At 47.1% G+C, this 15160-nt stretch overlaps 5 protein-coding genes across 5 annotated transcripts; 2 read left to right on the plus strand and 3 right to left on the minus strand.

The window, feature by feature from the left end:
* Nucleotides 1-1361: 1361 nt before the first annotated feature.
* sha1 (putative calmodulin-binding protein Sha1) lies at nt 1362-4400 on the plus strand (the record flags this gene model as incomplete). Its single annotated transcript, XM_057145761.1, has 1 exon — nt 1362-4400. One exon carries the CDS (start codon nt 1362-1364, stop codon nt 4398-4400), a length of 3039 nt encoding a protein of 1012 aa, XP_056991515.1.
* A 477-nt stretch (nt 4401-4877) lies between these two features.
* N7520_011829 (uncharacterized protein) lies at nt 4878-5378 on the minus strand (the record flags this gene model as incomplete). The annotated part of the gene is made up of 2 exons (XM_057145762.1): nt 4878-4898; nt 4953-5378. 2 exons carry the CDS (start codon nt 5376-5378, stop codon nt 4878-4880), a joined length of 447 nt encoding a protein of 148 aa, XP_056991516.1.
* An 822-nt stretch (nt 5379-6200) lies between these two features.
* On the plus strand, nt 6201-6560 carry N7520_011830 (uncharacterized protein; the record flags this gene model as incomplete). The annotated part of the gene is made up of 3 exons (XM_057145763.1): nt 6201-6341; nt 6401-6456; nt 6515-6560. 3 exons carry the CDS (start codon nt 6201-6203, stop codon nt 6558-6560), a joined length of 243 nt encoding a protein of 80 aa, XP_056991517.1.
* A 1007-nt stretch (nt 6561-7567) lies between these two features.
* Nucleotides 7568-8750, minus strand: N7520_011831 (F-box protein; the record flags this gene model as incomplete). Its single annotated transcript, XM_057145764.1, has 2 exons — nt 7568-7969; nt 8043-8750. 2 exons carry the CDS (start codon nt 8748-8750, stop codon nt 7568-7570), a joined length of 1110 nt encoding a protein of 369 aa, XP_056991518.1.
* A 376-nt stretch (nt 8751-9126) lies between these two features.
* N7520_011832 (porphobilinogen deaminase) lies at nt 9127-10230 on the minus strand (the record flags this gene model as incomplete). The annotated part of the gene is made up of 2 exons (XM_057145765.1): nt 9127-9670; nt 9731-10230. The coding sequence occupies 2 exons, from the start codon at nt 10228-10230 to the stop codon at nt 9127-9129; spliced, it is 1044 nt and encodes a 347-aa protein (XP_056991519.1).
* Nucleotides 10231-15160: the final 4930 nt, after the last annotated feature.

Raw genomic sequence — 15160 nt, forward strand, 5'->3', positions numbered from 1 at the left:
GAGGCACGCGCCTGTCATATCGTAGAAACACCAATACTCTCAGTCGTAGTTATCGGAATGATCATACAAGGGGTATTTACAAGGTTTCAAGTCAAAACCTGGCCACGTATCCATGCTTTCTGGGGAAAGGAGAAGTCACGGGTGTTTTAAGGCGAGACCCACTCGCCTCCTTTTATGACATCGGCATGCACAGTGCCTGCATTCCGTGATTATGATTGGCGGTTTCTATATTAATGCATGCTATAGTTTCCCTATAATTGTGCCTTTGGAGATTCGCATTTTGAAGGTACATAAAACATAACGCTTGTGCCCCGATGATCAGGTGGAGGTCTAACCTACTATTACACCTGCTGATACTAATATTCAGGCGTGTGACCTCAACAGTAGGAATAGGCAGACCCCCACTGAGTCGGTGATTGTCTTTATATTGTACATAGTATTGGCACAAATCTACACTATTTCCTCCAGTTGGACATGTCGTTTGATCAGCAGAAAAAGACGGAATATTGACTTCTGATTTGCATGATTTACAGACCTACTTTACTAATACGGCTGTATCTAGTGATAACAAAGCATTTGAATGTCGTTCTGATTATAAGATGTGGTCGGAGATTCTTCACAGTAATATGTTCTCCACTTATTGCAAGGAGCTTCAATTCCCGATAAGAGGCCTTTGACTCTGGCTCACGCCCTACTAGTATTCCATCAATAGTATGATTCCATCCTCACCAGAAATTGAAAAAAAAAAAACAGAAAAACAGCTGCAGATTGCAGTTCCAGATAAATGCTAGTCTTGTAATATCAAGAGTCTGTTGGCGTTATAATAGCGAAACTTGAGCCACGACTGCATGAAGGTGTCCGGCCCTGGAAACCTAGGTGAGGCTCATTCACTTCAAGCCTCACCACCCATTTTTGGTCATCCAGTAGGTGACTGTTCACGGCTCTTGGTAAATTTGCCTCTCTTGTGATATTTTTGACATGTTGGGATGGTAAGGGCATAGATTGATATGCTCAATGCGGTTAGCCTCATCACATGATATAACCCCGCGGTGTTGACATAAGCAGCAGTTGCCCTAGACAACGCGTCAATAGCCACCATAATTAGATGTACATATCTTAGATGGAACGTGGACGCGAGCCTGGCGCGTGGCAAATCAATCTAAATCCAGCGCGTTCTCAATCTTTGTCCTTTGATTTTCGTCATCGCAACTCTACCTTGTCAATTCTCACCATTTGACCACACCGCTTCTCGACGACAACAAGCAAGGGAGAAAGACTATTGTTGCCACCCTCAGCATACTGCTTCTCCGTACCTATGCACCGTTGAACAGCCTACATCCAGCCGTGGATTCTATACCATAATGTCTGGAATCATCGGTAACGCAATTACGCCGTGTCCATCGAGGTCGAGGTTCTCCGGTGAAAATTACAGCGGTAGCGATACGTTCGACAGCTTGATTGACGACGATACGCAATGCGATGCTACTGGGCAGATCGAATTCACCACCGAGATATGTGTACCGACTATGACTGGAGGGCGACCTCGTCGTGCCAACGCCGCAAGGTCAGGCTTCCAAATCCATGACGAGGGGGTAGCGAAGCCACTCGAACCCGATGAGAAACGAAAAAGACCAAATGGAACAACAAGACTATCTTCTGACCGCAAGTCATCTTTGCTTGCCCAGCCCGCGCAGAGATTTCGCCCCAAGACTAGTTTTGCTTCAAATCCACCACAAACCATGAGACAAGAGACGGAACCACAGCGAAGACCTGAACGAGTCGACTCGAACCCCAAATTGCAGCCGTCCCATAGAATGGGCCCTGCACCAAGAGAGACAACTCAAAACCATTCCCAACCCGATCTAAAGAAAAATATGCGACGCAACACCGTCTACATTCCGCCGGATGATCCCACCGTGCCCAGCGTTTTCATGGGGCTGTTCAGTCCTCTGAAGAGGCAACAAGGCGTGACTCCCTCGCAGGTCACGGAAGACAAACAAATCAATACTCTCGAAGCGCGGATAGCAACTCGCCAGGCAAGAAAGTCATTGGCTGTAGCTGCGCGAAAAGCCCCGCTGCAAGTAAGCGCAAAGATTGCACAGGAATCCGCATTTATGGTTGATGTTGCTGGCAAAAACGGTGGGAAGGAAAACATTCCTCCCGGTACCCTTCTCCAGAAGAAAACTAGTACCCAAACTAAACCGCCCCTTAAATCTCGAACCAGCAACATATCAATCTCCAAACAAAATCCTATCTCTCGGACTGTTCGAACAGTTGAAGTTGTTCCCGTGATTGCTAAACCTTCTTTGCCCAAGCGTGGTATACTTGGCGAAAAGCAGAGGAACACTAAGTGCTCAGCAGGCATCAGCGGTAACAGAATGGCAGAGTCCAAGGGACCACTACCAAGTGCATCACTCAATGCTCGCGCATCAACGTTGTGCAGTCGTCGCGCTCGCTCTGGGTCAAATTTGGCTTTGAGTGCCCAGCTTGCGTCGTCCAAGCTGAAAGGGCTGAACCATGACCACCCAAAGCTGACTGAGGATTTAAAAAAGCCTGCACTCTATGAGGACGACTGGCTCTCACACCAGGAGACTGTGATTACTCAATTGGCCAATGCTTTGTTCGAGCACTCTAATGGTGCCTCCGCTTCCTTTGATCAGGATTCCCTTCGGCTGGAACTTCTCGAGCTTTACCATACCGACTTTTTTATCCAGCTCTACAAAAGACTTCAGGCCTCTTTGTCTTGTGGTACCCTTAGCGTTTCTGAGCATGCTCTTGCGCGCAATGGGCGTCTCAGACAAGACATCGGTCTTCGCCGCAACTTTCTCGACATCTGGATTCATTCATACGACCTCCATGTCTTGACAGCGGCGGCGGAGACGGTTATCGGTCGAAAGGTTTCCAATGAACAGGACCTGTTCGCCAACAGCATGGAAGCCGAGAATAATGTAAGGGGTAATAAAGCTATCATTCGGAAATTGGAAAAATTTTTACACACTTTCTTGTTGCGAAACGAAGATCTTGATCCAGCTCCACCGAGTGAAATCCCTACAGAAGTTCAGGCCAAGGCGTATCGTCGCACAGTGCTCCGATGCATCATGTTGGTTGTTCTTCTAGATCGGGCAAGACTATCTGCGGGCTCTAGTCTTCCACGCCAGCTCTTTCTACCATCGTCTGCCCTGAAATCCTCGATCGAAGTACTTCAAGCATTGACACGGGTGTTATTGCCCTCTTCTGGTGACATTTTGAAGCCATTGAGCCATCTTGGTTGCCGCCTATCTTACAAACAACATCCACTGTTGGAGTACAATTACCGGATGGACAACATTGCAGTGGATTTGAGAGATGGTGTTCGGCTTACTCGACTTGTCGAAGTACTTTTCATCACATCCAGCCGTACTCATGATAGCGCGGACCAGACTGAAGTGACCCTGAACACCGGAGAGGCTCTTTCTCTCCTTGGTGACCACGCAGATGTTCCACTGTCAAAGCATCTGAAGTATCCATGTGTCAGTCGGGCAGCCAAAGTATTCAACGTTCAGTTAGCCCTGTCAGCCTTAGAATCCATCAAGGGCTCTGGTGCGATTGTGAGCAAAGTGCAGGCTGAGGACATTGTCGATGGTTACCGGGAAAAAACCATTGCTCTTTTGTGGGCCCTTGTTAGCAAAAAGGGCTTTTCGGGTCTCGTTGATTGGGATGATATCAGCACAGAGATTTCCCGGTTGAAACGCAAAGCTCTCTCGGAGTTTGGCCCCGAACAAGTGAAATGCGAGGCCTGGTTTACCGGCGAGCTTTTCAGTTACGTCGATCAATATGAACACCTTCTCCAATACTGGGCTGGGCTTTTGGCTGGTCTCCGAGGTCTTCAGATTAACAACATGTCGACCAGTTTTGCCAATGGGCGAATCTACGAAATTATTGTCGATGAATACGAGCCTTACATTATCAGTGTAGAAAATCCAGTGGACCTCGGAAAAAGCGGACGATCTGCTTCGGTGTCTTTGGAGAAACGCCTCGCGCTACTGGGCTGCAGCTCTCAATTTGCTTGTCTAGTTTCTCCTAGCTCAACATCTTCACACGTTCTCAATCGAGACTTTACACTCGGTGCACTCGCCTTCCTCTGCTCGCGACTGCTTTCAGGTTCAAAGCGTGCTCGTGCCGCAATTGTATTGCAGCGTGCATGGCGAGTCCGCCTAAAAGACCGTGATCACATCCGCCGTGCCATAGCGAAGAACTTTGCTACACACTGCGCAGCTGTTGTCCAAACCGGAAATGAGATTTTGTGGGCAAAGGAGGTGATCACTCGCTGGTGGAGACGAATCCAAGCACAGAGGCAGGAAAGCCCCACACGGTCTCAACCCTTATGCAAGCCTGGTCGGAGACCCGCCGGCCGCCTGTGATATCAGGTCATCCCTACATATTAACCTCGCCACCTGGTGACGATCCCACTGGATTCAATCATTGACATCATGATATTACGCAAGCGTTTAAACACTCATTTGATTTCCCCTGGTCTGTTTTTGCAGTTTACTATGGATGCACCCTGGGGAGTTTGGTTTTGTCTATTATTATTTTTCATTGCGACACAATACCCTCGTTGCAGAACCTGTCCTTTTACTGATATCCCATGAATTCTTGAAGCTTATTCTGAACATGAAACAACTACCATTACAATACTTCATCATCAATAGGAAGACTGTAAAAAAATGTGAATTGACCGTTGAAATTGAATGGCTCCTGCTAAATGGTATAAGGTTCAACATCCTTAGCCACATGGCAACTCAATCAACAAGTTTATTAACCCGCAGGACTAGTTCAGCCTACTAATCCCAATTCTAATCATAAGATATCGTCTTGTATATTTCCGTTCGTCAAATTCACCAGCCGCCGCCACCCTGCTGTCAACGGGTCAGTCGAGTCTCAATCATTGCCAGATTAACAGGAATACGTACGTGACCTCCGGGACCTCCAGGACCACCTCCGTGAGGGCCACCACCGCCTTGGTGACCATCGGGGCCACCAAAGCCACCACCGCCAGGACCACCAGGACCGCCGTGACCTCCCTCATGCCCGCCGGGGCCACCTGGACCGCCAAAGCCACCACCGCCAGGGCCTCCGTGACCACCCTCATGAGGACCGCCGCCAGGGCCTCCAGGGCCACCTTGGGGACCACCAAAGCCTCCCTGACCACCGGGGCCACCAGGGCCTCCGGGGCCTCCGTGACCACCTTGGGGACCGCCAAAGCCACCGGGACCACCGGGGCCACCAGGGCCACCAGGGCCTCCGTGACCTCCCTCATGGCCACCAGGACCTCCAGGACCTCCCTGCGGACCGCCAGGGCCACCCTGATGTTCGTGATGGTGGTGGAAAAGACCCATTTTTATGTGTGTATGTGTATGTATGTGTGGATAGGTATTCGTGGGTAGGTAGATGTAGAATTTGGTTGATATGACTTGTAATGAAGCTTGGAAATAGCTACAAGAATGCGGGGTGAAGCTCCTTTATATACGTCGCTGCCAAGATATAACAACAAGTCACAAAGCTCCGAGGGGTATGTGGATGATCGTCATAGCCCTCTTTTCCAGAACCTACCCTCGAAGGTGGCGTGGTTGATCACACCGGTATCTGCCAAGCCACACCTAGTAGAATAGTTCTGATGCCAAGAGTCGAAAAAGGTGCCTAGTATGGACTGACTTTCTGATATGGGGGAGGGTGGATCTCGGGCTATATCTTTTGCCTGTCCATTGTAGCTATTGCCGATCGATTTTGGGATTGTCATAACCTCTACACCCCAATCCGTACACCAGCCAAAGTACACAATTCTGAGGTAATTAGCTTCCTCATTCAAATACGAGTACGTCGCATATTCGAAAAACATTCATTCAGCAATGAACGAACTAGTCTACGCAAGCGTTCAATAAGCAGCGAATCCTACCTAGCCCTACCCGCAATATTAGCTTGGCACGACTCCACTCTTCATCAAACGTGGCGCTGACTTACGCGTCCATGATAACCACTAGAATTGTCTCGAATATTGATTTTATACGGGGTTAAGCCGACATGTGGCCCGGCTGTGCACGGAGTAGGGGTAGCTCGACCCTTTATGCGATTCTGGTTGCCTCGATTTATAAGTCCCGGAAACTCCCATTTATTTTTAGAGCTCATTTTCACCCCAAAGTCAGATCATATTTGTCTCCATAATGTTTGAAACAATCAAGAGCTGGTTCCAGGGGGCTGAGCAGCCTATCAACGAGAATAAGTGGGACGCCAATACCGTCACCATGCAACAACCTAATAGCCCTGCTGCTCCTTCGATGAATCAGACCATTACGCAGCAACCGGTACGACTACTCTCTGTTCTGATGTCATTCATTAACGATCGGAACTAACTCGATCTTAGGGTACTGAATCTGCGGCCGTTCAAATGCGGGGTGGTGGCGACTTTTGCTGTGGAGTGTGAGTATCGGAAATGCTGACCTCTCAATTGACCTGGTACTGATGATGATTCGTATAGCTGTGCTGGTCTCTGCTGCTTTGAGTGTTGCGAGTGCTGTTGCTGAAACTGATATCTTGTGGTTGGTTGAGAGTGAAATGAGTATAACGTGTGTCAGTTGACGTGGAACACCTGGTGGACATTCTTTTATAATTACTACCCTTAAAGATGTATTTATAGTCAAGTCATATCTTAGAAAAATTGCTAGACAAATACCATGAAGTGGATAGACTAGAAGCCCCTGATGAATCAGGAGTACTTGAGAGCCAAGTCCCCATATATCCAACACCGTATTTTGTGAAATACCGGGTCATTCAGTGCCTACTCCACACCAACCAGAATCTCCATTCCCCCATTCGGCAACAGCGGAACCACGACTTGATTCCTATTCATCTAGCCAACAATGGTGTTTGCACAGCCTCAATGTTACCCAATTGAGAACCGCAATCCAGGCCATCAGGCTCAAAGTTGTTCCATGAGCTCAAAATGCATTTGAATCCTGGAACACCTGGGGATCGGTCCAGTGACATCCATTAATAGTGTCGGCAGCTGATCTGCTGTCCAGGGGAAGGGCTACATAGTAGCGTGGAAACAAATGAAAGGGACAAGATCTGTATTCCGAGAGGGATGGAGGAGAGAAAGAGAAAGAGAGAGAGATGGAGAGAGAGAGAGAGAGAGAGAGAGAGAGAGAGAGAGAGATCTAGCTAACGACATCCACGCCCTGGCAAACGGAGAGGGTCAGCTGACCCCATACTCCAATAAACAGCAATATAGGATTTTTAGCTTCTCCAAGGGAGATTGCACATCATTAAGGGTGGGGCCAGGTGATCTCCTCCGTTTGCTCCAGCGCTTGGATGTCTTCGCTAGATCTCCCTCTCTCTCCTCCATCCCTCTTGGAATACAGATCATCACCCTTTCTTCTGTTTCCCGGCTACCCATGTAGCCTCCCCTTCCCCTGGCCGACTGATCAGCCTTCGAAAGTATTCAATTGCTGTTCAGTCCAGCTTTCAGTCTACGTCGCATTCATCCGAGGAAAAAGGAATATTTTCGCCCACGAAACCTTGATTATGAACTTCACAAATCCCCTCCATCCTCTTTGAGGACACCAATTTCAACCTCTGCTTTTTTGATAGCCCTTTTTCTAGATTTGATACCTAAATGGCCTTTTCTATATGCCGCGATAATATCGCTCCTAGTGACCTCCGTGACCTTTAGAGGATAGTCACAACCACCACAAACAGCAATAGCTATAATTTGGCGCGTATAAACAATCAAGCCAAACTTGCTCATCATCTGATGAAACTCATTGTTAAAGCTCTTGTGGCTCCATTCATCGGATATGGTCAACTCCTCAGCAGACCAATATACCTGTGCTTCCCTACCAGAGGATTGAACCCGTTCGTTGAAGAGCAAAAGCTCGAAAAGTCTTTCCATCCGAATCCCATCGTATCCGGCTTTTTGCATCTCTTGACTCGCCTAAATGCAATATATTAGCCATCTTAAGCATTGGAATGAGCGTGCAATTAGCTCGCGTGAGTTGCAAACTGACTGGGATACTAGAGCTTCTGAGGCTTTCGTCCATGAATATGCAAGTATAATGGAGAAGTCCAATCTCCAAGATAGGAGGCTGCCGGACTAACATCTTGCGCCAGGTTGCGTCCTTGTGCACAAAACGAGCCATGGTCGAAGCATCTTTGGCCATGGTCAAGTGGTAAAAGTTGAGTCCGCAACAGGTCTTGCTATTCCTGGGGAGAAGGACAGAATAGTCGTATATACGACCCCATGGTGGGTTTTCCTCATAGGGATTGACGGAAACTTCAACTCCGCAACAATTTCTTCTGTCCTTATTGGAAAATATGAAAAGAAAAGTCTCCATCAACAGCGGGTTGAGTATCTTTTTCTCCATTCCCCATTCAGAGTCCTGAATCGGAGTGAAGAAGAGGGCCTTTTGGATTGACGGCGACTTGCTAATCACAGCCACCCAGTTGCGACAGACTCTTTGGGATGTGAGAAGCGTGCGCATGTCTACCTGGGCCAGGATCATCTCTAGAATCTCAGGAATATCCAGGGCTTTGTTGATGGCTGATGTTGTCATGTTCCCAGGTTGCCACGGGATGACAATTTCATCCTCTGGACATGCGTCAATGACATTTGCCGTGCTTTTTGAGTGGGATTTTGGGATTTCTGAATCAAGAGCCCCTGAAATCTTCTTTAGGCGTGCACTTCGACGTGGCGTGTCTGTGCCTTTTCGCTGCATGTGGCTCTTGGGTTTTGTTCTGTGAGCTGGCATGACTAGAGATTTTTCTCTTGAATTCTATAATATGGGGGATCTGATTTCGAAATTCTCTGTATCGTCTGCCATCATTGGCTTGAGGATGTGAGAGTCTTGGCTTGTCAATGACCGTCACGCTAGTGTGGTGGTCAGGTGACACTAAGACTGTGGTGAACTTGTGATATAAGGGCGATCTATTTCCCTAATACCTTCCAAGTAATATCTTCTGGCTGTTATGTCTTTGATTGAGACCTCTGGTGGTATTTGAGCACTTTGTTCAATTACGTTAAGATACTTCATAGGGGAAATAAAGCCAAGTGTTTAACTTATAATCAATGCTCTACACCAATAGAAGTACAGCTTAATTCTGAGCGTTATTGAATTCCTTCCCTTGAACAAGACGGATTTCATCTAGAAGGTCCCGTCCACCAGCATCCTCCAGGCACTTTGCAAGCAATCTCCCAAGCGCCTCCGCTTCACTGTCACTCGTCACATCCGCAGCTGCGCTTTGCGAGATCTGGCTCAAGCCATGGGGATGAATGATGGTGCCTTCAATTCGTATACGACCCCCGGGAGAATATTGACTATCTTGCTTTTCGATTCTGGAGTGAACAGCGACTGGAGAAGAGCATCCTCCCTGGAGGCTGCGGAGCAGTGATCGCTCTGCCATACAGATCCATCGTGTGAGAGGATCTTCAATGGCTTGTATGATGCGCAAGGTCTCAGTATCATTCTTGCGAATCTCAACACCCAAAGCCCCTTGCCCAATTGCATAGGGAAATTCAGACGGAGGCAGATGCTTTGTGATGCGACTAGCCATATTGATCCGGTTCAAGCCAGCAGTTGCAATGATAATAGCTGTAAAAGGCCCCTCCGGATCATCGAGTTTCCGGAGTCGAGTATCACTAATGAGGTCAGCCTTCAGGGTCCATATTTGAAGGAGCCCACACTGCAAAGAGTCTCACATGTTCCCACGACATTCTTGCACTTTCAAATGAGGGTACTTGTATCCGAGGAGCGCCTTCCGGCGAGTGGAACTGGTACCAATCACCGATCCCGCGGGCAATTGGTCAAGATCGGTATACCGCTCTTGCAGGCTTGCCTTGATTACAAATGCATCGGTAGGATCCTCACGGTGAATTATCGCACCTAAAATGCATTCGCTCGGTAGACGAGTGGGCATATCCTTCAAACAATGCACAAGCAGGTCCAACTCGCCAGCGCAAAGTTTGGCCTCCATCTCTTCTGTCCAAATATTTTTGGCGGCATCGGAGGGACCGCCAAATTTCAGGAACGGGCTTGTCTTATCCACGTCTCCCCTGACTGAGATGGTTTTCCATGGGAAGCTGATGTGGGGGTGAGCGCTGGATAAGGCTTTGGAAACCCGTTCGGCTTGGACTAGTGCCAATTTGGAATTGCGAGTTCCAATTACCAGCTTTGTATCAATTGAAGTGTCGTCTGGCATGATTAAAGTGTTGGGGTTGAAATTGAAAGGTGGGTAAAGTGGTTTTCATAATTAAATAACCCGTCAATCATTCAAGACATTATGTAGTCACGATTGGCGCTAGAATCGGCTAGATCTTCGGTGAAACCTTAGGCTTGCGTAAGCGTGTGCTTCAACCAAACTTTAAGACCAAAACTCATCAGTATAGGTATGCTGAGATGTTTGGAATGTCGGCTATCAAGGTTGAAGATTGAGTTTAATCGGTCAGGAACTTGAGGTAGAGGAATGAAGGGATATAGTTCATGGAACATTGATCTACATCTTCCCCATTCCTTGCAGATTCTTTGCGATTTTAAAGCTTTGTACTTAGGCATCTAGCAGTCATCCCTGTTTCAAATGCTCGCCCAAATGAGAGAGCAGTCAGAACTTATTGTAACTTACAAGACATTGGCTATATACTCACATAATGACGCTGAGCATATGACTTTGAGCTAGCGATAAATGTAGCACTGACGTGGTTTGTCTTCATTTAAACGAATGGGATGTTTATATCAATTGTGAATGCATTACAATTTGAATAAATCACGCAATTTTCATGCTTAGCGTCTTACTATGTATAGTTGCTTGAATGGGCGGCAAAATTACTCAGCTGTTTGATCGAGTCATTTCGGCGCTTGCTTCGGTCTTTATTGGTAGGAAGTTCAATGATGATCGGTTGATACATCACGGTGTGATGCTTTATAAACATGCTATTCAAGCTCTTGCTGCCTTGATACCGCGCATCGGACTTCCGGTTCAGGAGGCCCTGTGTGCTAATAGTGTATTTCAGTCATATGAGATTAGTATGAGTCTCTTTCAAATGATAATTCTGTACTGATCCTTCCAAGTGATAAGTTGTACGCACGTGTTTGCGGAGTGGATGGCACATATGCAAGGTGCCAATGACGTTCGGGCACGCTATGAGAAATCTCTCAAGAGGGATCAACTTTCCAGCATGCTACTCAGGCAATTAATGTTATCAAATATAGGTTTGCATAGATTGCAATTCACCATGCGACTTCTAACTTGTACAGTTTCTCACGCCATTAGAAAGTCTCAATCAGTCCTCTCTTTCTTTCCAACATAGAAAGCTCTTTCACCGGTAAAGACAGATAACCCACTTGATGAGATGATCGATATTCTGATATTCTCATAGAATGCACTACTCTCATTGAAGAAGCGGGAAGTGTACGATCCGAGCAGGATGCCTATAATGTGATCAACTCATACTAAGACCCGAAGATCGAAGCAGATTCATGGCACACGCGACTCAAGACAACATACCCCGACGTCCATTATACGCTGGTCCCCGATCAGTCTATGCCCCAGTCCTAAGCCACAAGCTCAATCTTTTCCAAGGGTTATGAGCTTTTATCTGTTGATATAGCAGAACTCTTCAATCTTTATTGGGCCGCACAGCTTACTATATATTCTATTGTATATGAAATTGAGCGGGGAAGGGACACTCCATTAGAGTCATCTGATTCGAACGCTCCCGAGCATGGCGCTGACGAATTGAACAATAGCACAGGTGCCAACATGTTAACGTTGCGCTTTTTAAACGCCGACTAGATCTGTCATGGCGTCGGGTACTTTTTTCAGCCACATATGCACATTCTTGGTCGGCATAATCTGCTCTTCCCTATGGCAATGTCGTCTCAATTCTTCCACGGGAACGGATTCCACAGTCGCTACGACTGGTTTCAGGATGTTTTTACTGCTCTTGAAACCATGCGGCTGGGGCTGGCTGTTCTTCTACGAGGCACTCCGTGGCTCAGATACAGGTCCAGTGAGGCCCACGTATACAAGGAAAGTTTCTCTGTATAGATCAACGTTAGTGACTAGAGACATTATTATCGGGCCTGGGTATTAAAAATTCCCTAAATTGGTCGCAGTGGTTGATTTATTCCACATTTCAAGTTCACAGTGACTACACATAGTAAAAAATGCGAGATATAGCGCTTGTTCACAGCAGCCATGGCGGGCAAGCTTTACTAGGTCATTTATCTCCCCAACTACCTTACCCAGCAGGACTACTGACGCGATGGCCAAGGAAGACGTGGGAAATCTCGGCCTACGATAACATAAGACTCCAATACCGCAACATTCCATCAGCACTAACCAATTTTTGGATAGTGTAAATGGTTCTGGTGATAGCGATCATGAGGCTCTCGACAAGAAACGAAAGCGGGTGGTCCACGAGCACATCTACTAGTAGCAAGTCACGCAAGACAGGCCCTCTTGCAGGCAAGGCTACACCCACAAGAAGCACCAACCCAGAAGAGCTCTTATACAACCTGAGTCAAGCTCCTGACGACATCGTCTAGCCCATGGGAGTTGGCACGCATATGCCAATGACCTTATTACCGACCTACTTTGGTCACTAAATGCGTGCCAATGACCTTATTACCGACCTACTTTGGTCACTAACATCCCATTCCTATGGTCTGATTGCCCAGATCTGTACAAGATTATCAGAAGATCAACTACCCAGTATTTTATTGGCGATCGGACTCTTCAATGTTTCGATATCAGGTCCCAAGGTCAGAGTTTTACAATTTGACCTTGTCCAGATACTCCATGGTTGTTAAGCCCGAGAGTTCTGTGTTAAAGAATTCTTTTAGGACAAACAGCTATCTTCTGCGTCACTGTTTCCAACGCATGTGGCGTAGAAGCCATCCAGTCGATACGGCCCTTGATGAGCAAGGGAGAATATCGGACCTATTACTGGAACTCAAAGCGGCGGTGAGATCAGGTATTTCTACATAATGTACCGCACATTACATTGCAGAAGTTATATGAATATTAGTTCTATATATTAGTATGACATCACCCTGGTTGGCCACACTCTCTGCAAACAGTTACTAAATCCCCAACCCCTTTCCCAGACCGCTGGAACATCTCCCAGCAGAAAAGCGTCATTCCAAGAGGCCCCAACATTTTACAAGGGTACGGATGGTAGACCAGACGAATAAGAAAGCGACGGTATGATGTAGAGACCAACGGTTGAACACCGTATTCAGTATCCCGCTCAAACCTACCTATATTCTTTTACTCAGCCTGACAACAGCATTTCAATCTCAAAATTTCAATATTCCAAATATTAAATCAGATAAATAAGTATATAAAGCTGCAGCGAGGACTTAGTAAAAGCCAGCATGGCGTCCGGTTTCAGCCCCAACGGTGGCCACTTGCACTCCCACGGAACGGAAATGATATCATCACGAGCCCGTATACGCGCCACCACCTAAGACAGTACATCTTTCATCATGTTTGATCGAATCAGGCAATAAACGATAAACGTGGTCCCACAGTTAGAGGATATCCATTCAGATGACTGGACTATTCAGAACAGATGACATCTGTCCCCCAACCGGTGATGGTGATCATCTCTTTGAGGAAAGTCCGGTCTTGTCCGAGGTTTATTTGCGGGTGTACATAAACTTTGTTGTTGTGCAGCGAGGATGGATTGTTATTGGTGACTGGTTGCTATGTCCCGGTGACCAGTGTTGCGGGCCAACCATGTCTTGCTCCATTGTCGATCGGCGATCTGCGTTTCGAGATGTTTCGGCCAAAGCACTGATGAATTTGAACGGTTGGTTCCTGATACATGGTTATTTTACATATACTCGATGTTCGAGTTTCAGAGTTCAAATATGTTGTATTTAGGTTTCAGGTTGAATCTGGGACTTTTACTTCAACATGTACGGAGTACAGATTAGGATAATCAACGATGCAGGGGGTTAATTGGAAAGGAAATATATCCAGTGCTATTGAGTACATGGCTGGTATAGCTGCTGTCAGGCTGGGCAAAGAAAACTGGCATTGCCAACCATGGAATCTGAGGTCCAAGCCTGGGAGTCGGTGTGGTTTCAGAGTCCTGGATATCAATCTTGGGGGCCTCATATCGCAACCTTAACACCTACATCAGGATCCCATCATTGGCACGGTAACAATGCAGGGGACATAAACGCCGGGCGCAGTATCATTAATCCTGATCCTCAACACTGCAGACCAGCCAAATACGCAATTCCAAGATACCAAGACACAGCTGCTGCATCCCATATCGCCCGATAAGCACGGGGTAACTGTCGTAGAACATGAGCACCTGGGCAGTAAGTAGAGAAGAAAAAATTACATTACTCGATCGGTCCGTACCGAGTCCCCAAGCCAAGCCTGTAACATGTGGCCGGTCGATCCCGGGGCCGAAATAGTATCATCACACTGCCCCGGGAAGGTATCACTTAGTCCATCCCTTCTCATCTCTCTCCGTGTGACATCTTGGCGCCAAATCCAGTAGATCTCCTAGTTTCAAGGCTCGCCAAGCCCCCTCTCTTCATGTGTATGTATGCTGAGTCGGATCGCCATGATCGCCCTTGGCGCAGGATTATTTCCAATTGCACTATCGAGACTCAGGCGGTGACAGTCATGGTGATATGAATTGAGGGATTGCTTGGCGCCGAGGATGTCCTTGCGTATGTCCAAGTGGGCATTTCCCCTGAAACTTTCTCCAGAAATAGGAGGGATCAAGGGGGAAAGCCAAGAACTGGTGTTCGTCCACTATATTCAAGCCCAGAATAGGTGTGGAGCTGAAGCTGGAGCTGGATTATTGTTTCCCCCTTTGTTTTGGTATGAGTTGTATCGGGCGCATTTGTCTGTTTCGGGCTTGGCGGTTAGGACTATTATTCGCCAAGTATTGCTGAAATGGGGATCGGGGTATTTTGTGTTCATCTCCTTTTGACTGAGATGTGGAAGATTTCTGTTTGTGTTTGGTTTGTCATTTTGCTGACTGTACTTGGTAAGTCATGTACTTTTGGCGGAGTACAACACTCCAGTTCTCTAGGTATCTTTCGCCACAGATTATTGTGGCGATGTATATACCTGATATCTAAATAAATCTTGATTATTCCGA

This window comes from Penicillium odoratum (genome assembly GCF_028828045.1).
Source record: "Penicillium odoratum strain IBT 22623 chromosome Unknown utg000008l_segment0_segment0, whole genome shotgun sequence".
NCBI lineage: Eukaryota > Fungi > Ascomycota > Eurotiomycetes > Eurotiales > Aspergillaceae > Penicillium > Penicillium odoratum.